The sequence below is a fragment of the Leptonotus elevatus genome, chromosome 2 (assembly GCF_054856555.1).
Source record: "Leptonotus elevatus isolate MCC_2025b chromosome 2, RoL_Lele_1.0, whole genome shotgun sequence".
Classification (NCBI taxonomy): Eukaryota; Metazoa; Chordata; class Actinopteri; order Syngnathiformes; family Syngnathidae; genus Leptonotus; species Leptonotus elevatus.
The window spans coordinates 43,345,061-43,371,380 of NC_141240.1; the positions used below are offsets into that span (position 1 = coordinate 43,345,061).

A 26,320-nucleotide genomic window follows, 5' to 3' on the forward strand; every position below is an offset into this window, starting at 1 on the left:
CAGGACCGGACCCGCTGGAGGGTGGCAGCACCCCACCAGCACCGGAACCGCAGGTGGGTGGCAGTACCCCACCAGGACTGGACCCGCAGGAGGGTGGTAGCACCCCAGCAGGATCGAACCGACGAGTGCAACCTATGCGTAGTGTGAGAAACCGCAAAAAAAAAGATCAGTAGGTACTTGAATGTAGCAGAGGAAAAGTTTCTTCTTAACATTCTTTAACCAATTACAAATAAAAAGAATGCTGCTTCAAAACTACTCACAATTACAATTTAGGTTGAAAGTTACTGATATTGATGAAAGGGAAAGAGGACATGGATGAAAACCCCCTCCACCAGTAAACCCTCTACGACAACAAAACACTGTCAGTGGGGAAAAAAGTGCTGGTAAAAGCTGAAGCGTTGACTCAAAGTCTTGGTCACTCTCATCAGTTTTGTCACGAAATGGTGCGCGTAGGAGAGGGTGGACCCGAAGGCGAGGAGACACATCAGGGAGACAGAAATTGTTGAACTAAAGGAGAAAGTTTATTGGAACAAGTGGGGACGGGTGAGATGACAGGGAGACAGACAGGTCGCCATGACTGGACAGAGAGAGGTGGGCTGACTTGGCAAAACTTGGGAAGCTTGGCTGGACGTTGAGAACTTTGCAGGACCGTGGAGAACTTAACTGTGACAAAGACGACTAGACTAAGATGTAGACATCCGATTGATCCGATCTCATTTTCTTTCTGCAGACATTCACCGGTTTGGCTTTATTGCATTCCTGTTGGGTTCCAATGTCTACATGTTCCTATCCTGCCTCCTGACCTGGCAGGTAAATTCAACTCAAGTTGTATGTATTTTGATGTTCTCATTAGATGGATTGGTATTGACACCCGTGTCAATCCTCCATATTGAGAAGCTTTGTGCTTCTTCAGTGCTAATGATCCAACACATTGTTTCTGTGGCAGATGCCACAGGCGCGTTGCCAGGTTTGCTTCAAGATGGCCATGTTTGCGCTGCATGCAGTGTTTACGGTGCTCGTGGCATACAGCGACTCTCTGGCGAGTGGTGAGTCTTCGTAACTTGATCTCTTTCAATGTCTTGAGCCAAGTGAATAACCTTGGCTTGGACACATTCTCTATACTGATGTGATTAGATGTACAGTGGAAGCTCTAAAGTGTGCTGTGATGCCCCTTGACTTCCAAGTAGGCTTTCACTTCAACACACATTTCACTGCTTCCAATGACAAACGAGGCAAAAAAGCAGAAAAAATAAATAAGCATGTGATTCATTCGGTCCAAATATTGACGCTGTGTCTTCTTCTGTTGTCAGCCTACAACCCGCTGGAGGGTGGCAGCACTCCACCAGCACCGGACCCACAGGTGGGTGGCAGTACCCCACCAGGACTGGACCCGCAGGAGGGTGGTAGCACCCCAGCAGGATCGAACCGACGAGTGCAACCTATGCGTAGTGTGAGAAACCGCAAAAAAAAAGATCAGTAGGTACCTGAATGTACCAGGAACGGACCCGCAGGAAGGTGGCAGCACCCCACCAGGAACGGACCCGCAGGAAGGTGGCAGCACCCCACCAGGACCGGACCCGCTGGAGGGTGGCAGGACCGGACCCGCTGGAGGGTGGCAGCACCCCACCAGCACCGGAACCGCAGGTGGGTGGCAGTACCCCACCAGGACTGGACCCGCAGGAGGGTGGTAGCACCCCAGCAGGATCGAACCGACGAGTGCAACCTATGCGTAGTGTGAGAAACCGCAAAAAAAAAGATCAGTAGGTACCTGAATGTAGCAGAGGAAAAGTTTCTTCTTAACATTCTTTAACCAATTACAAATAAAAAGAATGCTGCTTCAAAACTACTCACAATTACAATTTAGGTTGAAAGTTACTGATATTGATGAAAGGGAAAGAGGACATGGATGAAAACCCCCTCCACCAGTAAACCCTCTACGACAACAAAACACTGTCAGTGGGGAAAAAAGTGCTGGTAAAAGCTGAAGCGTTGACTCAAAGTCTTGGTCACTCTCATCAGTTTTGTCACGAAATGGTGCGCGTAGGAGAGGGTGGACCCGAAGGCGAGGAGACACATCAGGGAGACAGAAATTGTTGAACTAAAGGAGAAAGTTTATTGGAACAAGTGGGGACGGGTGAGATGACAGGGAGACAGACAGGTCGCCATGACTGGACAGAGAGAGGTGGGCTGACTTGGCAAAACTTGGGAAGCTTGGCTGGACGTTGAGAACTTTGCAGGACCGTGGAGAACTTAACTGTGACAAAGACGACTAGACTAAGATGTAGACATCCGATTGATCCGATCTCATTTTCTTTCTGCAGACATTCACCGGTTTGGCTTTATTGCATTCCTGTTGGGTTCCAATGTCTACATGTTCCTATCCTGCCTCCTGACCTGGCAGGTAAATTCAACTCAAGTTGTATGTATTTTGATGTTCTCATTAGATGGATTGGTATTGACACCCGTGTCAATCCTCCATATTGAGAAGCTTTGTGCTTCTTCAGTGCTAATGATCCAACACATTGTGTCTGTGGCAGATGCCACAGGCGCGTTGCCAGGTTTGCTTCAAGATGGCCATGTTTGCGCTGCATGCAGTGTTTACGGTGCTCGTGGCATACAGCGACTCTCTGGCGAGTGGTGAGTCTTCGTAACTTGATCTCTTTCAATGTCTTGAGCCAAGTGAATAACCTTGGCTTGGACACATTCTCTATACTGATGTGATTAGATGTACAGTGGAAGCTCTAAAGTGTGCTGTGATGCCCCTTGACTTCCAAGTAGGCTTTCACTTCAACACACATTTCACTGCTTCCAATGACAAACGAGGCAAAAAAGCAGAAAAAATAAATAAGCATGTGATTCATTCGGTCCAAATATTGACGCTGTGTCTTCTTCTGTTGTCAGCCTACAACCCGCTGGAGGGTGGCAGCACTCCACCAGCACCGGACCCACAGGTGGGTGGCAGTACCCCACCAGGACTGGACCCGCAGGAGGGTGGTAGCACCCCAGCAGGATCGAACCGACGAGTGCAACCTATGCGTAGTGTGAGAAACCGCAAAAAAAAAGATCAGTAGGTACCTGAATGTACCAGGAACGGACCCGCAGGAAGGTGGCAGCACCCCACCAGGAACGGACCCGCAGGAAGGTGGCAGCACCCTGCCAGGACCGGACCCGCTGGAGGGTGGCAGGACCGGACCCGCTGGAGGGTGGCAGCACCCCACCAGCACCGGAACCGCAGGTGGGTGGCAGTACACCACCAGGACTGGACCCGCAGGAGGGTGGTAGCACCCCAGCAGGATCGAACCGACGAGTGCAACCTATGCGTAGTGTGAGAAACCGCAAAAAAAAAGATCAGTAGGTACCTGAATGTACCAGGAACGGACCCGCAGGAAGGTGGCAGCACCCCACCAGGAACGGACCCGCAGGAAGGTGGCAGCACCCCACCAGGACCGGACCCGCTGGAGGGTGGCAGGACCGGACCCGCTGGAGGGTGGCAGCACCCCACCAGCACCGGAACCGCAGGTGGGTGGCAGTACCCCACCAGGACTGGACCCGCAGGAGGGTGGTAGCACCCCAGCAGGATCGAACCGACGAGTGCAACCTATGCGTAGTGTGAGAAACCGCAAAAAAAAAGATCAGTAGGTACCTGAATGTAGCAGAGGAAAAGTTTCTTCTTAACATTCTTTAACCAATTACAAATAAAAAGAATGCTGCTTCAAAACTACTCACAATTACAATTTAGGTTGAAAGTTACTGATATTGATGAAAGGGAAAGAGGACATGGATGAAAACCCCCTCCACCAGTAAACCCTCTACGACAACAAAACACTGTCAGTGGGGAAAAAAGTGCTGGTAAAAGCTGAAGCGTTGACTCAAAGTCTTGGTCACTCTCATCAGTTTTGTCACGAAATGGTGCGCGTAGGAGAGGGTGGACCCGAAGGCGAGGAGACACATCAGGGAGACAGAAATTGTTGAACTAAAGGAGAAAATTTATTGGAGCAAGTGGGGACGGGTGAGATGACAGGGAGACAGACAGGTCGCCATGACTGGACAGAGAGAGGTGGGCTGACTTGGCAAAACTTGGGAAGCTTGGCTGGACGTTGAGAACTTTGCAGGACCGTGGAGAACTTAACTGTGACAAAGACGACTAGACTAAGATGTAGACATCCGATTGATCCGATCTCATTTTCTTTCTGCAGACATTCACCGGTTTGGCTTTATTGCATTCCTGTTGGGTTCCAATGTCTACATGTTCCTATCCTGCCTCCTGACCTGGCAGGTAAATTCAACTCAAGTTGTATGTATTTTGATGTTCTCATTAGATGGATTGGTATTGACACCCGTGTCAATCCTCCATATTGAGAAGCTTTGTGCTTCTTCAGTGCTAATGATCCAACACATTGTGTCTGTGGCAGATGCCACAGGCGCGTTGCCAGGTTTCCTTCAAGATGGCCATGTTTGTGCTGCATGCAGTGTTTACGGTGCTCGTGGCATACAGCGACTCTCTGGCGAGTGGTGAGTCTTCGTAACTTGATCTCTTTCAATGTCTTGAGCCAAGTGAATAACCTTGGCTTGGACACATTCTCTATACTGATGTGATTAGATGTACAGTGGAAGCTCTAAAGTGTGCTGTGATGCCCCTTGACTTCCAAGTAGGCTTTCACTTCAACACACATTTCACTGCTTCCAATGACAAACGAGGCAAAAAAGCAGAAAAAATAAATAAGCATGTGATTCATTCGGTCCAAATATTGACGCTGTGTCTTCTTCTGTTGTCAGCCTACAACCCGCTGGAGGGTGGCAGCACTCCACCAGCACCGGACCCACAGGTGGGTGGCAGTACCCCACCAGGACTGGACCCGCAGGAGGGTGGTAGCACCCCAGCAGGATCGAACCGACGAGTGCAACCTATGCGTAGTGTGAGAAACCGCAAAAAAAAAGATCAGTAGGTACCTGAATGTACCAGGAACGGACCCGCAGGAAGGTGGCAGCACCCCACCAGGAACGGACCCGCAGGAAGGTGGCAGCACCCCACCAGGACCGGACCCGCTGGAGGGTGGCAGGACCGGACCCGCTGGAGGGTGGCAGCACCCCACCAGCACCGGAACCGCAGGTGGGTGGCAGTACCCCACCAGGACTGGACCCGCAGGAGGGTGGTAGCACCCCAGCAGGATCGAACCGACGAGTGCAACCTATGCGTAGTGTGAGAAACCGCAAAAAAAAAGATCAGTAGGTACCTGAATGTAGCAGAGGAAAAGTTTCTTCTTAACATTCTTTAACCAATTACAAATAAAAAGAATGCTGCTTCAAAACTACTCACAATTACAATTTAGGTTGAAAGTTACTGATATTGATGAAAGGGAAAGAGGACATGGATGAAAACCCCCTCCACCAGTAAACCCTCTACGACAACAAAACACTGTCAGTGGGGAAAAAAGTGCTGGTAAAAGCTGAAGCGTTGACTCAAAGTCTTGGTCACTCTCATCAGTTTTGTCACGAAATGGTGCGCGTAGGAGAGGGTGGACCCGAAGGCGAGGAGACACATCAGGGAGACAGAAATTGTTGAACTAAAGGAGAAAGTTTATTGGAACAAGTGGGGACGGGTGAGATGACAGGGAGACAGACAGGTCGCCATGACTGGACAGAGAGAGGTGGGCTGACTTGGCAAAACTTGGGAAGCTTGGCTGGACGTTGAGAACTTTGCAGGACCGTGGAGAACTTAACTGTGACAAAGACGACTAGACTAAGATGTAGACATCCGATTGATCCGATCTCATTTTCTTTCTGCAGACATTCACCGGTTTGGCTTTATTGCATTCCTGTTGGGTTCCAATGTCTACATGTTCCTATCCTGCCTCCTGACCTGGCAGGTAAATTCAACTCAAGTTGTATGTATTTTGATGTTCTCATTAGATGGATTGGTATTGACACCCGTGTCAATCCTCCATATTGAGAAGCTTTGTGCTTCTTCAGTGCTAATGATCCAACACATTGTGTCTGTGGCAGATGCCACAGGCGCGTTGCCAGGTTTGCTTCAAGATGGCCATGTTTGCGCTGCATGCAGTGTTTACGGTGCTCGTGGCATACAGCGACTCTCTGGCGAGTGGTGAGTCTTCGTAACTTGATCTCTTTCAATGTCTTGAGCCAAGTGAATAACCTTGGCTTGGACACATTCTCTATACTGATGTGATTAGATGTACAGTGGAAGCTCTAAAGTGTGCTGTGATGCCCCTTGACTTCCAAGTAGGCTTTCACTTCAACACACATTTCACTGCTTCCAATGACAAACGAGGCAAAAAAGCAGAAAAAATAAATAAGCATGTGATTCATTCGGTCCAAATATTGACGCTGTGTCTTCTTCTGTTGTCAGCCTACAACCCGCTGGAGGGTGGCAGCACTCCACCAGCACCGGACCCACAGGTGGGTGGCAGTACCCCACCAGGACTGGACCCGCAGGAGGGTGGTAGCACCCCAGCAGGATCGAACCGACGAGTGCAACCTATGCGTAGTGTGAGAAACCGCAAAAAAAAAGATCAGTAGGTACCTGAATGTACCAGGAACGGACCCGCAGGAAGGTGGCAGCACCCCACCAGGAACGGACCCGCAGGAAGGTGGCAGCACCCCGCCAGGACCGGACCCGCTGGAGGGTGGCAGGACCGGACCCGCTGGAGGGTGGCAGCACCCCACCAGCACCGGAACCGCAGGTGGGTGGCAGTACCCCACCAGGACTGGACCCGCAGGAGGGTGGTAGCACCCCAGCAGGATCGAACCGACGAGTGCAACCTATGCGTAGTGTGAGAAACCGCAAAAAAAAAGATCAGTAGGTACCTGAATGTAGCAGAGGAAAAGTTTCTTCTTAACATTCTTTAACCAATTACAAATAAAAAGAATGCTGCTTCAAAACTACTCACAATTACAATTTAGGTTGAAAGTTACTGATATTGATGAAAGGGAAAGAGGACATGGATGAAAACCCCCTCCACCAGTAAACCCTCTACGACAACAAAACACTGTCAGTGGGGAAAAAAGTGCTGGTAAAAGCTGAAGCGTTGACTCAAAGTCTTGGTCACTCTCATCAGTTTTGTCACGAAATGGTGCGCGTAGGAGAGGGTGGACCCGAAGGCGAGGAGACACATCAGGGAGACAGAAATTGTTGAACTAAAGGAGAAAGTTTATTGGAACAAGTGGGGACGGGTGAGATGACAGGGAGACAGACAGGTCGCCATGACTGGACAGAGAGAGGTGGGCTGACTTGGCAAAACTTGGGAAGCTTGGCTGGACGTTGAGAACTTTGCAGGACCGTGGAGAACTTAACTGTGACAAAGACGACTAGACTAAGATGTAGACATCCGATTGATCCGATCTCATTTTCTTTCTGCAGACATTCACCGGTTTGGCTTTATTGCATTCCTGTTGGGTTCCAATGTCTACATGTTCCTATCCTGCCTCCTGACCTGGCAGGTAAATTCAACTCAAGTTGTATGTATTTTGATGTTCTCATTAGATGGATTGGTATTGACACCCGTGTCAATCCTCCATATTGAGAAGCTTTGTGCTTCTTCAGTGCTAATGATCCAACACATTGTGTCTGTGGCAGATGCCACAGGCGCGTTGCCAGGTTTGCTTCAAGATGGCCATGTTTGCGCTGCATGCAGTGTTTACGGTGCTCGTGGCATACAGCGACTCTCTGGCGAGTGGTGAGTCTTCGTAACTTGATCTCTTTCAATGTCTTGAGCCAAGTGAATAACCTTGGCTTGGACACATTCTCTATACTGATGTGATTAGATGTACAGTGGAAGCTCTAAAGTGTGCTGTGATGCCCCTTGACTTCCAAGTAGGCTTTCACTTCAACACACATTTCACTGCTTCCAATGACAAACGAGGCAAAAAAGCAGAAAAAATAAATAAGCATGTGATTCATTCGGTCCAAATATTGACGCTGTGTCTTCTTCTGTTGTCAGCCTACAACCCGCTGGAGGGTGGCAGCACTCCACCAGCACCGGACCCACAGGTGGGTGGCAGTACCCCACCAGGACTGGACCCGCAGGAGGGTGGTAGCACCCCAGCAGGATCGAACCGACGAGTGCAACCTATGCGTAGTGTGAGAAACCGCAAAAAAAAAGATCAGTAGGTACCTGAATGTACCAGGAACGGACCCGCAGGAAGGTGGCAGCACCCCACCAGGAACGGACCCGCAGGAAGGTGGCAGCACCCTGCCAGGACCGGACCCGCTGGAGGGTGGCAGGACCGGACCCGCTGGAGGGTGGCAGCACCCCACCAGCACCGGAACCGCAGGTGGGTGGCAGTACACCACCAGGACTGGACCCGCAGGAGGGTGGTAGCACCCCAGCAGGATCGAACCGACGAGTGCAACCTATGCGTAGTGTGAGAAACCGCAAAAAAAAAGATCAGTAGGTACCTGAATGTACCAGGAACGGACCCGCAGGAAGGTGGCAGCACCCCACCAGGAACGGACCCGCAGGAAGGTGGCAGCACCCCACCAGGACCGGACCCGCTGGAGGGTGGCAGGACCGGACCCGCTGGAGGGTGGCAGCACCCCACCAGCACCGGACCCGCAGGTGGGTGGCAGTACCCCACCAGGACTGGACCCGCAGGAGGGTGGTAGCACCCCAGCAGGATCGAACCGACGAGTGCAACCTATGCGTAGTGTGAGAAACCGCAAAAAAAAAGATCAGTAGGTACCTGAATGTAGCAGAGGAAAAGTTTCTTCTTAACATTCTTTAACCAATTACAAATAAAAAGAATGCTGCTTCAAAACTACTCACAATTACAATTTAGGTTGAAAGTTACTGATATTGATGAAAGGGAAAGAGGACATGGATGAAAACCCCCTCCACCAGTAAACCCTCTACGACAACAAAACACTGTCAGTGGGGAAAAAAGTGCTGGTAAAAGCTGAAGCGTTGACTCAAAGTCTTGGTCACTCTCATCAGTTTTGTCACGAAATGGTGCGCGTAGGAGAGGGTGGACCCGAAGGCGAGGAGACACATCAGGGAGACAGAAATTGTTGAACTAAAGGAGAAAGTTTATTGGAACAAGTGGGGACGGGTGAGATGACAGGGAGACAGACAGGTCGCCATGACTGGACAGAGAGAGGTGGGCTGACTTGGCAAAACTTGGGAAGCTTGGCTGGACGTTGAGAACTTTGCAGGACCGTGGAGAACTTAACTGTGACAAAGACGACTAGACTAAGATGTAGACATCCGATTGATCCGATCTCATTTTCTTTCTGCAGACATTCACCGGTTTGGCTTTATTGCATTCCTGTTGGGTTCCAATGTCTACATGTTCCTATCCTGCCTCCTGACCTGGCAGGTAAATTCAACTCAAGTTGTATGTATTTTGATGTTCTCATTAGATGGATTGGTATTGACACCCGTGTCAATCCTCCATATTGAGAAGCTTTGTGCTTCTTCAGTGCTAATGATCCAACACATTGTGTCTGTGGCAGATGCCACAGGCGCGTTGCCAGGTTTGCTTCAAGATGGCCATGTTTGCGCTGCATGCAGTGTTTACGGTGCTCGTGGCATACAGCGACTCTCTGGCGAGTGGTGAGTCTTCGTAACTTGATCTCTTTCAATGTCTTGAGCCAAGTGAATAACCTTGGCTTGGACACATTCTCTATACTGATGTGATTAGATGTACAGTGGAAGCTCTAAAGTGTGCTGTGATGCCCCTTGACTTCCAAGTAGGCTTTCACTTCAACACACATTTCACTGCTTCCAATGACAAACGAGGCAAAAAAGCAGAAAAAATAAATAAGCATGTGATTCATTCGGTCCAAATATTGACGCTGTGTCTTCTTCTGTTGTCAGCCTACAACCCGCTGGAGGGTGGCAGCACTCCACCAGCACCGGACCCACATGTGGGTGGCAGTACCCCACCAGGACTGGATCCGCAGGAGGGTGGTAGCACCCCAGCAGGATCGAACCGACGAGTGCAACCTATGCGTAGTGTGAGAAACCGCAAAAAAAAAGATCAGTAGGTACCTGAATGTACCAGGAACGGACCCGCAGGAAGGTGGCAGCACCCCACCAGGAACGGACCCGCAGGAAGGTGGCAGCACCCTGCCAGGACCGGACCCGCTGGAGGGTGGCAGGACCGGACCCGCTGGAGGGTGGCAGCACCCCACCAGCACCGGAACCGCAGGTGGGTGGCAGTACACCACCAGGACTGGACCCGCAGGAGGGTGGTAGCACCCCAGCAGGATCGAACCGACGAGTGCAACCTATGCGTAGTGTGAGAAACCGCAAAAAAAAAGATCAGTAGGTACCTGAATGTACCAGGAACGGACCCGCAGGAAGGTGGCAGCACCCCACCAAGAACGGACCCGCAGGAAGGTGGCAGCACCCCACCAGGACCGGACCCGCTGGAGGGTGGCAGGACCGGACCCGCTGGAGGGTGGCAGCACCCCACCAGCACCGGAACCGCAGGTGGGTGGCAGTACCCCACCAGGACTGGACCCGCAGGAGGGTGGTAGCACCCCAGCAGGATCGAACCGACGAGTGCAACCTATGCGTAGTGTGAGAAACCGCAAAAAAAAAGATCAGTAGGTACCTGAATGTAGCAGAGGAAAAGTTTCTTCTTAACATTCTTTAACCAATTACAAATAAAAAGAATGCTGCTTCAAAACTACTCACAATTACAATTTAGGTTGAAAGTTACTGATATTGATGAAAGGGAAAGAGGACATGGATGAAAACCCCCTCCACCAGTAAACCCTCTACGACAACAAAACACTGTCAGTGGGGAAAAAAGTGCTGGTAAAAGCTGAAGCGTTGACTCAAAGTCTTGGTCACTCTCATCAGTTTTGTCACGAAATGGTGCGCGTAGGAGAGGGTGGACCCGAAGGCGAGGAGACACATCAGGGAGACAGAAATTGTTGAACTAAAGGAGAAAGTTTATTGGAGCAAGTGGGGACGGGTGAGATGACAGGGAGACAGACAGGTCGCCATGACTGGACAGAGAGAGGTGGGCTGACTTGGCAAAACTTGGGAAGCTTGGCTGGACGTTGAGAACTTTGCAGGACCGTGGAGAACTTAACTGTGACAAAGACGACTAGACTAAGATGTAGACATCCGATTGATCCGATCTCATTTTCTTTCTGCAGACATTCACCGGTTTGGCTTTATTGCATTCCTGTTGGGTTCCAATGTCTACATGTTCCTATCCTGCCTCCTGACCTGGCAGGTAAATTCAACTCAAGTTGTATGTATTTTGATGTTCTCATTAGATGGATTGGTATTGACACCCGTGTCAATCCTCCATATTGAGAAGCTTTGTGCTTCTTCAGTGCTAATGATCCAACACATTGTGTCTGTGGCAGATGCCACAGGCGCGTTGCCAGGTTTGCTTCAAGATGGCCATGTTTGCGCTGCATGCAGTGTTTACGGTGCTCGTGGCATACAGCGACTCTCTGGCGAGTGGTGAGTCTTCGTAACTTGATCTCTTTCAATGTCTTGAGCCAAGTGAATAACCTTGGCTTGGGTATGTTGGACACATTCTCTATACTGATGTGATTAGATGTACAGTGGAAGCTCTAAAGTGTGCTGTGATGCCCCTTGACTTCCAAGTAGGCTTTCACTTCAACACACATTTCACTGCTTCCAATGACAAACGAGGCAAAAAAGCAGAAAAAATAAATAAGCATGTGATTCATTCGGTCCAAATATTGACGCTGTGTCTTCTTCTGTTGTCAGCCTACAACATGTTCTCCTACATGAAAAGATATCTGGTGGGGCAAATGTTCCACTCTACATCCTACATAGAGTTGACCGGGACAGTTGTTTTTGGGTGGGAAGAGAAGAACTCAGGACCGGACCCGCAGGTGGGTGGCAGCACCCCACCAGGACTGGACCCGCAGGAGGGTGGCAGCACCCCACCAGGACTGGACCCGCAGGAGGGGTGGCAGCACCCCACCAGGACTGGACCCGCAGGAGGGTGGCAGCACCCCAGCAGGATCGAACCGACGAGTGCAACCTATGCGTAGTGTGAGAAACCGCAAAAAAAAAGATCAGTAGGTACCTGAATGTAGCAGAGGAAAAGTTTCTTCTTAACATTCTTTGACCAATTACAAATAAAAAGAATGCTGCTTCAAAACTACTCACAATTACAATTTAGGTTGAAAGTTACTGATATTGATGAAAGGGAAAGAGGACATGGATGAAAACCCCCTCCACCAGTCAACCCTCTACGACAACAAAACACACAAGTGAAAGCCAACCATCCAGCAATTTTTTTTAAAAATGTCTTTCTTGTGCGTGGGGGGAAAAAAATTGATAATTTGAGTTTTCTTCAATATTCATTTTGTATCCAGACAGACATTCAAATGTTCCCATCAGCTCCGCCAATTCAATAAGTTTGGTTAGTTAGTTAGTTAATTTGCTCAAAACAATCAGTGATTAAGAACAAAAATATACTTGGAAAAAGACCAAAAGGTGTCGACCCAAGCCAAAGCTTATACTGCCTACCCTTTTCACATAATACAACATCAAACTAACAAAATGATCACAAGTTCATACATTCACATCCTGCGCATACACACAGGCGAGCGCGTCAATGAATATCGAGCATCGTCAATTCGGAATAGAATGCCCATCTGCTGCCATTGACGGACTGACGGAAAGTCAAGTCAAGTCAAGTCATCTTTATTTTTATATAACGCTTTCAAACAGCTTCAGCTGTCACAAAGTGTGACGGAATGCCCACTTGGGCTGCATGGAACTCCATGCGTTAGGCGTTACCAACAACTAGCTGTAGAAACGGCGCACTGCATACCATTGTTTGTGAGACCAGTTACTGTCATGCGTTCATGAGATAAAATTCTAACATGAAATATTATATAGATATATTATATTTAAAATACAAGCAGCAACATTTCCAAGTAAAATGCAGGGTTTATAATTGTGAAGAAGAGTCATTGTGCTTTTTAGACGTGGTTTCAATTTCAATGCAGTCTGTCCAAAATTAGGGCCTGTACACTTCGAGTACGCTCTGTTGAATGAAAACAAAGGCACCTACGAAAAATAATGTAATTTCCATCAGATGCCATGGGTTTTTTCCCTCTTACTGTTCCTCAGTGATGCCGCCGCATTCCTCAGGTGTCATAACTCCCAGCAGGCCTCGCTCGCCGGCCTTTTCCCACACCTCCCTGCTCACCTGACCCGCCTCCTCCCACTCCTTGTGATGCGGCACGACCTCGGCTTGGTAGAATCGGCGCACACTTTGCCTGAAGAGGTCACGGTCCTCGTTGAAAATTCGGCGAGTCCCAATGTCCATCAGGGTCTTCGCTTTGGATGTCTCTGGACGAGAGGAGGGGGCTTGTTGCTCACGTTCCTGGGCATCGTTGTGCTGCAATCTGGATACAAGTATGCAGTATTGCAAATTAAAGTCCACTTCTGCACAGGCGGACGTTGAATCGGACGATGAAGAGTACCCTGAGTCCGATGGATATTCTTCGGAGGAGTGGGTACAGTCTGATCTCAGAGACACTGATTCGGACAGTATTTCATCCTCAGAAGACTGTGGAGGTAAGCGCAAACTTGCTATGAGATACTTTTCCGGCACGCTGCTAGCACCTCGTGTAACGTGAATGTACAATTCATAGATCGTGGATCGTGCTCACAGCGACGTCCCACTGCAGTTTCTACGACAAAGAGAGGTATAAAAAAAAAAGTGTTTTCAATTCACCGCAACAACAAAAGAAAACAGTCTTTCGATATTATTGTAATTGTATATATTTCTTTCAGCTGTAACTCATAGGGCTCAAGTTGACCCTTCTCACAGTGAGCAGAATAAAGGTAAAAAAAAAAAAAGATTCTCCAACACAGCACGAGTAAAATATTTGATGGTAAATGTCTTCTATAATTTACAGAATGTACATCAACCAATGGATCCAAGAAAAAAGGTAAACATATATATTTATATATATATATATATATAATGCATCACACTGATCTAAAATGAATATTATATGATATTGAAATGTATATTTGCAGATCCCAAAAATTCTGGCTGGCATGAAGCAGACTGGCAGCCAACCACATCCCCCTTAACTGAAAAACCAGGACCAAGGGGTGCCGCAGCAGAGCTGAATTCGACCCTGCCAGCTGACTTCCTGCAGCTGTTCATCACGAACGAACTTCTCCAGCACATTGCTGACCAGACAAACCTGTATGCACGTCAGTCTATCCAGAAGCAGACTGAAAGTCTGCCACACCAATTTCTTACTGGGTATATAAACAAGCCCAGTATAGATATGTATTGGACTCAAGACGAAATAGAAACTACACCATTTTTCAGTCGCGCGATGCCTCAAAACCGCTTACAGCTCATCTGGAGTTTCCTTCATTTGAACAACAACGAGAGACACAGTTCAGACGACAAACTATTAAAAAATCCGTCCTGTTTTCAATCACATTGTCCAGAAATTCAAAGAACTGTTCCAACCCGGGAGGAATGTTTGTATTGATGAGTGAATGATGAATTTTCAGGGACGTCTTTCATTCAAAGTATACAACCCCCAAAAACCGATCAAATATGGGATCAAGTCATACATCCTGTGTGACTCCCAAACGGGGTATTGCTTCAATATGCAACCCTATGTCGGTACCAGTTGTTCTCTGCCTGATACAGTTTTCAATTTACGAGATCGTCTGCCAGGAAATGGGTACACACTCTTCATGGACAATTTTTATAATTCAATCGGCTTGTGTGAACGTCTCCTGGCAGCACGTATCAATGTATGTGGAACACTGAGGAAGAACAGGTGAACCCAGTGAGATCACTTCCCTAACAAACACTGGCCTTGGGGTGGGGGGGGGGAAACTGGTAAGACACAACACAAATGTTTTGGTTGTGGCATGGCAGGACAAACGTTTATTGAGGATGGTGACTACTTTTCACAAAGATGAAATGCGGACAGTGGATGTGTGGCGGAAGGCACAAAAAAAAGAGTGCCTTTCCCAAAACCAGTGTGTGTTCTGGACTACAATTCCACGATGAATGGAGTGTATAAGATGGATCAAAAACATCTCTTACCACCCATTCACGCGGAAAACATTGAAATGGCACAAAAAATGTGTTGCATATCTTTTTCAAATATGCATGTTCAATGCATATATCCTGCACAAAGCTAAAAATCCTGGGAAGTGTCAACACTTTTTGGAGTTTATCCAGCAGGTGGTGAGAGGGTGGCTGTTACCACAAGACCAGGAGGAGGACGTTGTTGCAAGTATAGAAACGGAAGGACATGAGGAAGCCAGACATAACACCAGGTCACCGTATAATGATCTGAAAGTAGACTTGATGGCAACATGGCCAAACACACACTGCAGTATATACGTGCTACTCCCCGGAAAAGGGAAGGGGCATTCGCAGTGAAACAAATCTGTGGTGCAAATCCTGTTGCGTCCCCTTGCACCCAGGGGAGTGTAACACTATATACCACACAAAAAAAAAATGTGTAGTTGAAACATCCACACAATTGTAAATAGTAACGCATACACACACACCACACATGCACAGTTGCACACATTTGTAAATAGTTTGCCAAATTGTTTTGTCAAATTGTTACACTGTTGAATGTTGAATGTAAATAAACTGTTATTTTGCTATCAAAAAAACACTGTTTCATTGTTGGTAGTAGTGTTTTATAGAAGTAAAGCACTATTTAGGTGTTTGTGGCATCATTCATGGACAAAAAGAAGTGTCAAATTCACTAGAGTGCATGAAATAATATCGTTTCACGAAAAGCTTGATTTCTCCGTATTTTGGTCCAAAACAGAGCATTTGGGTGAAACTAACCTATTTTCTATTGTTGATTGCTGAAAAACGGAATAAGGTAGAAACAAACTTTTTTTTCTGATGAAAGATGAGATGGTAGTATGTGTGTTTCCATAGTCCAAACACAAAATTTTCTGTGGACCTTGAAAGATCAGTCAAAATGCTTAAATCGGCTGGCACCCACAGCATCCCTTTTCTGAAAACAGTCAAAGAGTTAAGCGAGGAGAAGTCGGACTTTCCCGGCTATCTTTCCCATGTTGTTTCAACCTGCTCTAATTTGGTCATTTCTCATCCGATTAAAAAAATGAGAACACGCTCGCGTTCCCCAAACCCTTGCCGTTCTAACGGGCCATTTCTGGAATCTGCATCTTCAACCGTTAAATCGTAAGAGGCTTTTGTTCGAGGTGTGCTTGTGTGCGTGATGTCTCTCTCCAACGTGTTAGTCCAATGCGTGTGCGTGAATGTGCCAGTTTCTTAAAGCGACAGTAATATACTTTTAGTTGATTATGGTTAACATCCACATTTCTTGACCGATTCCAATCGTTTGAATTTTAAACTGTTCAGCTCGTTTACATTTTTTAAATACATTTTTAAAAAAGCACAACATTATTATATATATTTTTTTATTTTAAAGAAATGGAATGGACTGTGTTAGATTATTAACATTGTTTTTCTGTTTCAATTTATATTTTAATCGTTTTTGATATTAGTTAGAGCTGTGTAATAATAAGACAACAGTTAATTCATTTGTTTGCCAATCTATAGTCCTTTGTTCTTCTCTCTGGGAAAGAAATGTCTAGTAAGGTTTCTGAGTTATCTAAATGAGGGGATGTTTGAAAGTGCAAGCAGAGGTCTGTCCATAAATTTCCTGGTGCAAGAAGGTGCCGGGAACCAATTGTTTACCCACATCTGGAGTGGACTGAGATAGGAACGGTGTAGGATTCTAAGTTGTGTATTTCACTCTGACAGGGCAAGATGACAGGGGGGGAGTATTTTTTCTAAACACTGTTTTTGTATAAGTGTGCAAGAGCAGAGAGCGAGAGGGACACTTTGCGGTCACTGCTGATTGAGCAAGGATCCAAAGTGGCTTCGGAAATTTCTGAATAAAAGCTGGCAAGAAACTTCTTCATGAGATCTCAACTTTGAGTTTTATTTTGAACACGCAGGAAATCAAAAAACGATTTCTAACAACTGCTATTTAAATAGTGCTTTTTTATCTATACTGCCTGGTCTCTCACTTCTGCATAGCAACTGCCTCAGCCAATCATTTCTCTCACTGTTGAGCTCAACTCACCCCCTTTTTTCTATGTGTACTCAAGGCTTGGCCTATGTACGACTACTACTATTGCAAATACTATTACTACTACTACTATCTTGGACCAATTGATTAAGTACGCCCAGGATTCTTGCCACTCCGCTGGCCCAGGGCGGCGGCCATCTTAGCCAATTAAATAGGTACGCCAAGGAGTCTCTCCCCCTCGCAAAACCAGGTCGGCGGCCATCTTTGCCATTTGACTACTACTAAAATTACTACAAGTACTACTATTACTACTACGAGTACAAGTACTACTACTTCTACTACTTAATACGACTACTACTTACTACTACTACTACAAGTACTTGCTACTACTAAAAGTCCTACTATTATACTACTACTACTATTGCTACAAGTATTGCGTCTTTCCACCTTGCAAGAGTCAGCAGTCCCATTCAAAATTTCCGCGGAAATGTTTCTTGTTTTGACTGCAAAACTCATTCAATATAATTTTATATCTAGTAAAAAAAAAATGCATGTAGTCTAGTAACCCGCCTACCGCCTGACGCTAGCTGGGATAGACTCCGCGACCCTTGTGAGGACTGAGCGGTTAAGAAAATGGATGGATGGATATGTAGATATATACACGGGCACAGGCGTTTCAGCAAGCTAAGGATGCCCTCGCGAGCGCGGCCCTCCTCGTCCATCCGATCTCCACTGCGCAGGTGGCCTTGACTACAGATGCGTCCGATATAGCTGTAGGGGGAGTGGCAACTCGTGGCGAATGTGTGGCAGCCCCTTGCGTTTTTTAGTCGTAAGTTGCGGGATAACGAACGCAAGTATAGCGTTTTTGACAGGGAGTTGCTGGCGCTGTATCTCGCGACGCGACATTTTCGTTTCCTTCTTGAAGGGCGCCGGTTCACATAAGCCGCTTACGTTTGCGATGTCAAAGGTTACTGAACAGTGGTCGGCCCGCCAGCAGCGCCACTTGGCGGCCATTTCCGAATTCACGACAGACGTTCGGCATGTGGCCGGTAAGTGTAACCCTGTGGCTGATTGTTTATCGCGCGCGATTGTATGTCCAGTCCAGCTCGGGGTTAATTTTTCCGAGATGGCTGCCGAACAGTCCGACGACCCTGACATCCGCAACCTCAAAGCGGCAGGTACGGCTCTTAGGCTCTTAGGTACGGCCGCCCCCGGCCTGTGGTTCCTTTGGGATGGCGTCGGAGAATTTTTGACTCTATCCACTCCCTCTCACACCCTGGCGTTCGTGCGTCGGTCAAGCTGGTTGGTGCCAAGTTTGTCTGGCCTGGACTGCGTAGGGATGTCAGGGAGTGGGCGGCGGCGTGCGTGGCTTATCAGCGTGCCAAAGTTCACCGGCACACCGGGGCGGACCTCGAACCTTTTCCGATTCCAGCTAGGCGTTTCGACCACGTGCACGTTGATCTGGTAGGCCCCCTCCGTCCGTCGCAGGGTTTTACGCATCTGCTCACTATGGTAGATCGGACCACGAGGTGGCCGGAAGCTGTCCCCCTGTCCTCCACAACTTCGATGGACGTAGCCCGCGCGTTCCTGTCGTCTTGGGTCGCGCGTTTTGGCACGCCGTCCGATATCACCTCGGATAGGGGGCCCCAGTTTGTGTCGGGACTTTGGTCTGCCTTAGCGGAGTCCTTGGGTGTGCAGGTACACCGCACTACTGCCTACCACCCACAGGCTAACGGGTTGTGTGAACGTTTTCACCGGTCGCTTAAAGCTGCGCTGCGGGCTGCGCTTTCCGACGGTAACTGGGTCGATTGTCTTCCTTGGGTTTTGCTCGGGTTGTGTTCGGCTCCGAAAGAGGATCTTAACGCCGCCCCGGCCGAGTTGGTGTTCGGTCAGCCTCTTCGCGTCCCGGGTGAATTTCTGCCCGAAGGTCCTGACGCGCGGCCCTTTCTGTCGGGGATGCCCCTGACTCCTGCACCGGTTCACCACTGTGTTCCTAAGGTTTTTGTACCATCGACACTTATGTCTGCCCGTTTTGTTTTTGTGCGCCACGATACCCACCGGTCGCCCCTCATGCCACCGTATGACGGCCCGTTTCGGGTGCTTGAGCATGGGGTTAAATATTTTGTGCTTGATATGGGTGGGCGTAGGGAGTCTGTTTCGTTGGATAGGCTCAAACCAGCTCATTTGGTTGTCGGCGATGTGCTGTTGCCAGCTTGGGTCCCTCGCCGCGGTCGTCCTCCGAAACCCCCAGCCTCGTTTCCGCACGATGATGTTGAGTGTTCTCCTGCTCCTTTTTCGCCTGCCTCCACTGCTCAACAGGTTTCACCTGCTCCACCGGGAGATGGGCTGCGTAGTCGATGTGGCAGGCTGGTGAAGCCCCCTGTGAGGTTTTCCTTTTGAGTGCTCTTCTGGGTGTTCGGGGGGGGGGGGGGGGGGGGCTGTGTGGTGGACTTTAGGACCATGCCTCTTACCCAGTAGGCATACAGCAGGGGGGGTGTTTTATATGAATGTTTGTTGGCGCAATATTCGCGATTTCTATTGTTGGCAGTTGATGAATAAAGACGTGTTTCCAGTCAGTCGTATACGCTCCTTACTACTGCCACAATGCTGGGTCTTAAAGTGAACTACCAGACTGTGGCAATATGCATGCATTTACTTTTTATGATCTGCTTCATCCTCAACTATGCGCTTGCTGTGGCATACGACAAGGAGGTCTTCATTGTGAAATGTAATGTAAGTACTTCAAAATGCCAAAGTAGTCACACTCTGTACAAATTGGATATACACACACTGGCTGTCCGTGGGGGGAAAAGTGCTGGTAAAAGCTGAAGTAACTGAACTAAAGGAGAAAGTTTATTGGAACAAGTGGGGACGGGTGAGATGACAGGGAGACAGACAGGTCGCCATGACTGGACAGAGAGAGGTGGGCTGACTTGGCAAAACTTGGGAAGCTTGGCTGGACGTTGAGAACTTTGCAGGACCGTGGAGAACTTAACTGTGACAAAGACGACTAGACTAAGATGTAGACTATGGCTGTTTTAATTGCACAGGACTTTGAGTTGCATTTTATGTATAAAAAGTGCCATATAAAAAAAGTTTGATTTGATATGAAATCTACTCATGTACAGTAATGACATATTTGTACTTATTTACATCCTATTACTCCTTCTGTTCGACTCAACTGTAAGATGTTGATGTGTGTGTGTGTGTGTAGGGCAAAAACATGACCATTAGCTTTCCAACCACCAGTGCAGCCGCCTCTTTTAAGCCAGGGGGGCACATTTTCTTGGCCGGCCTTACCTTCTTGTTTGCCCTGCGAGCACTGGTGGCGTACAAATATCGGGATCTGTACTACAAGCAGTTTGGCACCACGTCCAAATGGTACTCAGTGGCTTCCTTTGCGTGTTACGCCAACTTGGTGGAGCTCAGCGGCCTGTTCATCCTTGCCCTTGTGACATTAGAGGCTGGTCCAGGTGAGTATAAAAACTTTTTTAATAATAATAATAATAATGATAATAATAATAATAATAATAATGCATGAGTTTTATATAGTGCTTTTCTGAACACTCAAAGATGCTTCTCACACACACACGGTGCTATCTTTGTGGGGACAGCTCATTGACATAATGCATTTCCTAGCCCCTTCCCCTAACCGTAAAAAATTCCTTACCCTAACCTTAACCATAACTTAATTCAAACCTAAACTCTAAAACCAAGTCTTGACCCTCAAAAAAAGGTCTGAACTTGTGGGGACCACCAAAACGTACAATCATTCTAGCAAAGCAAGTTGTGAATATTGCTGTTTGCGGGGAATAAAAGGTACAATCATTCGAGCAAAACACAGGTGACGATTACTGTTTGCGGGGAATAAAACGTACGATTATTCTAGCACAATATAAAAATGTTGATTGCTGTTTGCGGGGAATAAAAGGCAGTTATTCTAGCAAAGCATATCAGTTTCTGTGTATTCATTGTTGCCGCCGACCACTCACGATCCTGCATAAAAATATAAAGGTGAAGTAGTGTTTTCCACAAAACAGACGCATACAAAAAGCGTTACACCCTTAGTGTCTACTAACGCTGTCTGCATGTCCTGCTCATGATGACATCAACACATTTTGGCCGTCGAGAAGTGGACACGTAGTCGCTTGTGGACTGTGACGTCGCCGCCCCGCTCAGTCGCCAGTCACGCGTACGCCTCCGTAAATGCCTTCTTTAGCCTGATTGATACTACTGCGTTTGCTCTTGCATTAATGACCGCTGCACATCGCGTGATTGACTATGCCGAGAAGAGCGCCGAAGCTCGCGGCCAGGTGCTGCGCGCACGTCACCAATTCTTGTATGCTGTAGATGGCAGGGCGTAACATCATCCGTGAGTTGTCCGGTCCGCTTAGTGACATGCTGTGATGGCGTACACTGCAACGTATAACAAGTTAACAACCTCTGAGCAGTCGAGCCCAAAGTTATCTGTCAACGAATGCATCGCCATGCCCGTTCAGTTTCTAAGTGGGTTGAAAAGATGATGATAAGAACATGTCGGAACTGTATAAAATGTTGATCCGATCTCATTTTCTTTCTGCAGACATTCACCGGTTTGGCTTTATTGCATTCCTGTTGGGTTCCAAAGTCTACATGTTCTTATCCTGCCTCCTGAACTGGCAGGTAAATTCAACTCTAAGTTGTATGTATTTTGATGTTCTCATTAGATGGATTGGTATTGACACCCGTGTCAATCCTCCATATTGAGAAGCTTTGTGCTTCTCTAGTGCTAATGATCCAACACATTGTGTCTGTGGCAGATGCCACAGGCGCGTTGCCAGATTTCCTTCAAGATGGCCATGTTTGTGCTGCATGCAGTGTTTACGGTGCTCGTGGCATACAGCGACTCTCTGGCGAGTGGTGAGTCTTCGTAACTTGATCTCTTTCAATGTCTTGAGCCAAGTGAATAACCTTGGCTTGGACACATTCTCTATACTGATGTGATTAGATGTACAGTGGAAGCTCTAAAGTGTGCTGTGATGCCCCTTGACTTCCAAGTAGGCTTTCACTTCAACACACATTTCACTGCTTCCAATGACAAACGAGGCAAATTCGGTCCAAATATTGACGCTGTGTCTTCTTCTGTCGTCAGCCTACAACATGTTCTCCCTCATGGAAGTATTTCTGGTGGGGGCAAATGTTCCATGCTACATCCTACGGAGAGTTGAGCGGAACAGTTGTTTTTGGGTGGGAAGATAACAACTCAGGAAACTCCACACCAGGACCGAACCCGAAGGTGGGTGGCAACCCCCCACCAGGACCGGACCCGCAGGTGGGTGGCAACATCCCACCAGGACCGGACCCGCAGGTGGGTGGCAGCACCCCACCAGGAACGGACCCGCAGGTGGGTGGCAGCACCCCACCAGGACTGGACCCGCAGGAAGGTGGCAGCACCCCACCAGGAACGGACCCGCAGGAGGGTGGCAGCACCCCACCAGGAACGGACCCGCAGGAAGGTGGCAGCACCCCACCAGGAACGGACCCGCAGGAAGGTAGCAGCACCCCACCAGGACCGGACCCGCTGGAGGGTGGCAGCACCCCACCAGCACCGGACCCGCAGGTGGGTGGCAGCCCCCCACCAGGACTGGACCCGCAGGAGGGTGGCAGCACCCCAGCAGGACCGAACCGACGAGTTCAACCTGGGAGTTTTCTGAGAAACCGCAAAAGAAAAGATCAGTAGGTACCTTAATGTAGCAGAGTAAAAGTTTCTTCTTAACATTCTTTAACCAATTACAAATAAAAAGAATGCTGCTTCACAACTACTCACAATTACAATTTAGGTTGAAAGTTACTGATATTGATGAAAGGGAAAGAGGACATGGATGAAAACCCCCTCCACCAGTAAACCCTCTACGACAACAAAACACTGTCAGTGGGGAAAAAAGGGCTGGTAAAAGCTGAAGCGTTGACTCAAAGTCTTGGTCACTCTCATCAGTTTTGTCACGAAATGGTGCGCGTAGGAGAGGTTGGACCCGAAGGCGAGGAGACACATCAGGGAGACAGAAATTGTTGAACTAAAGGAGAAAGTTTATTGGAACAAGTGGGGACGGGTGAAATGACAGGGAGACAGACAGGTCGCCATGACTGGACAGAGAGAGGTGGGCTGACTTGGCAAAACTTGGGAAGCTTGGCTGGACGTTGAGAACTTTGCAGGACCGTGGAGAACTTAACTGTGACAAAGACGACTAGACTAAGATGTAGACATCCGATTGATCCGATCTCATTTTCTTTCTGCAGACATTCACCGGTTTGGCTTTATTGCATTCCTGTTGGGTTCCAATGTCTACATGTTCCTATCCTGCCTCCTGACCTGGCAGGTAAATTCAACTCAAGTTGTATGTATTTTGATGTTCTCATTAGATGGATTGGTATTGACACCCGTGTCAATCCTCCATATTGAGAAGCTTTGTGCTTCTTCAGTGCTAATTATCCAACACATTGTGTCTGTGGCAGATGCCACAGGCGCGTTGCCAGGTTTGCTTCAAGATGGCCATGTTTGCGCTGCATGCAGTGTTTACGGTGCTCGTGGCATACAGCGACTCTCTGGCGAGTGGTGAGTCTTCGTAACTTGATCTCTTTCAATGTCTTGAGCCAAGTGAATAACCTTGGCTTGGGTATGTTGGACACATTCTCTATACTGATGTGATTAGATGTACAGTGGAAGCTCTAAAGTGTGCTGTGATGCCCCTTGACTTCCAAGTAGGCTTTCACTTCAACACACATTTCACTGCTTCCAATGACAAACGAGGCAAAAAAGCAGAAAAAATAAATAAGCATGTGATTCATTCGGTCCAAATATTGACGCTGTGTCTTCTTCTGTTGTCAGCCTACAACATGTTCTCCTACATGAAAAGATATCTGGTGGGGCAAATGTTCCACTCTACATCCTACATAGAGTTGACCGGGACAGTTGTTTTTGGGTGGGAAGAGAAGAACTCAGGACCGGACCCGCAGGTGGGTGGCAGCACCCCACCAGGAACGGACCCGCAGGAGGGTGGCAGCACCCCAGCAGGACTGGACCCGCAGGAGGGGTGGCAGCACCCCACCAGGACTGGACCCGCAGGAGGGTGGCAGCACCCCAGCAGGATCGAACCGACGAGTGCAACCTATGCGTAGTGTGAGAAACCGCAAAAAAAAAGATCAGTAGGTACCTGAATGTAGCAGAGGAAAAGTTTCTTCTTAACATTCTTTGACCAATTACAAATAAAAAGAATGCTGCTTCAAAACTACTCACAATTACAATTTAGGTTGAAAGTTACTGATATTGATGAAAGGGAAAGAGGACATGGATGAAAACCCCCTCCACCAGTCAACCCTCTACGACAACAAAACACACAAGTGAAAGCCAACCATCCAGCAATTTATTTTAAAAATGTCTTTCTTGTGCGTGGGGGGGAAAAAAATGGATAATTTGAGTTTTCTTCAATATTCATTTTGTATCCAGACAGACATTCAAATGTTCCCATCAGCTCCGCCAATTCAATAAGTTTGGTTAGTTAGTTAGTTAATTTGCTCAAAACAATCAGTGATTAAGAACAAAAATATACTTGGAAAAAGACCAAAAGGATCGACCCAAGCCAAAGCTTATACTGCCTACCCTTTTCACATAATACAACATCAAACTAACAAAATGATCACAAGTTCATACATTCACATCCTGCGCATACACACAGGCGAGCGCGTCAATGAATATCGAGCATCGTCAATTCGGAATAGAATGCCCATCTGCTGCCATTGACGGACTGACGGAAAGTCAAGTCAAGTCATCTTTATTTTTATATAACGCTTTCAAACAGCTTCAGCTGTCACAAAGTGTGACGGAATGCCCACTTGGGCTGCATGGAACTCCATGCGTTACCAACAACTAGCTGTAGAAACGGCGCACTGCATACCATTGTTTGTGAGACCAGTTACTGTCATGCGTTCATGAGATAAAATTCTAACATGAAATATTATATAGATATATTATATTTAAAATACAAGCAGCAACATTTCCAAGTAAAATGCAGGGTTTATAATTGTGAAGAAGAGTCAATTCCCAAAAAAGTCCCCCAAAAAGTCCCATTGGAATGAATGGGAAACCGAAAATGATCAAATCAAATCAAGCACCTTTTTCCAAGACACGCTGCGCGCGCATACGTTAACCGGCCGATATAAATTTTAGCTCATTTTGTTGCAATTTTTCCCATCTTTAGCTCAGTGTCAAAAAAAAAATTAAGGAATGAAAGCTCTCCCCCCTGTGCGGGTTCAAAGACAGTGAGCGAAACGGAGACAGATAGCCTTCTAACATTGGTGTGACGGGAGACAAAACATCTATTTCCAAAACTCGTCACCATGGCCACAATCTTTGCTCACTAGACATCAAATTCGCACATTTTGTAGTCACAAGGCTTTTCTTTCAGACAGACTCACTTTTATTTGGCTAAGGTGTCATTTAGTACCTTTTTTTTCACTTTAAGCGAGGAGAAGTCGGACTTTCCCGGATATCTTTCCCATGTTGTTTCAACCTGCTCTAATTTGGTCATTTTTCATCCGATTAAAAAAAATGAGAACACGCTCGCGTTCCCCAAACCCTTGCCGTTCTAACGGGCCATTTCTGGAATCTGCATCTTCAACCGTTAAATCGTAAGAAGCTTTTGTTCGAAGTGTGCTTGTGTGTGTGATGTCTCTCTCCAACGTGTTAGTCCAATGCGTGTGCGTGAATGTGCCAGTTTCTTAAAGCGACAGTAATATACTTTTAGTTGATTATGGTTAACATCCACATTTCTTGACCGATTCCAATCGTTTGAATTTTAAACTGTTCAGGTCGTTTACACTTTTTAAATACATTAAAAAAAAAAGCACAACATTATTATATATCTTTTTTTATTTTAATGAAATGGAATGGACTGCTATTTAAATAGTGCTTTTTTATCTATAACTGCCTGGTCTCTCACTTCTGCATAGCAACTGCCTCAGCCAATCATCTCTCTCACTGTTGAGCTCAACTCATCCCCTTTTTTCTATGTGTACTCAAGGCTTGGCCTATGTACGACTACTACTATTGCAAATACTATTACTACTACTACTATCTTGGACCAATTGATTAAGTACGCCCAGGATTCTCGCCACTCGGCTGGCCCAGGGCGGCGGCCATCTTAACCAATTAATTAAGTACGCCAAGGAGTCTCTCCCCCTCGCAAAACCAGGTCGGCGGCCATCTTTGCCATTTGACTACTACTAAAATTACTACAACTACAA

At 47.4% G+C, this 26,320-nt stretch overlaps 1 protein-coding gene and 1 long non-coding RNA gene across 2 annotated transcripts; both read left to right on the forward strand.

The window, feature by feature from the left end:
- Positions 1-12,155: 12,155 nt before the first annotated feature.
- LOC147180131 (uncharacterized) lies at positions 12,156-15,633 on the forward strand. The gene is made up of 5 exons (XR_015093971.1): positions 12,156-13,547; positions 13,625-13,678; positions 13,767-13,817; positions 13,892-13,924; positions 14,016-15,633. It is a non-coding gene; the product is annotated as an uncharacterized LOC147180131 (long non-coding RNA).
- Positions 15,634-18,081: 2,448 nt separating this feature from the next.
- LOC147180132 (uncharacterized) lies at positions 18,082-25,378 on the forward strand. The gene is made up of 5 exons (XM_086067111.1): positions 18,082-18,090; positions 18,233-19,423; positions 20,256-20,514; positions 23,907-24,034; positions 25,334-25,378. Exons 1-5 carry the CDS (start codon positions 18,082-18,084, stop codon positions 25,376-25,378), a joined length of 1,632 nt encoding a protein of 543 aa, XP_085923237.1.
- Positions 25,379-26,320: the final 942 nt, after the last annotated feature.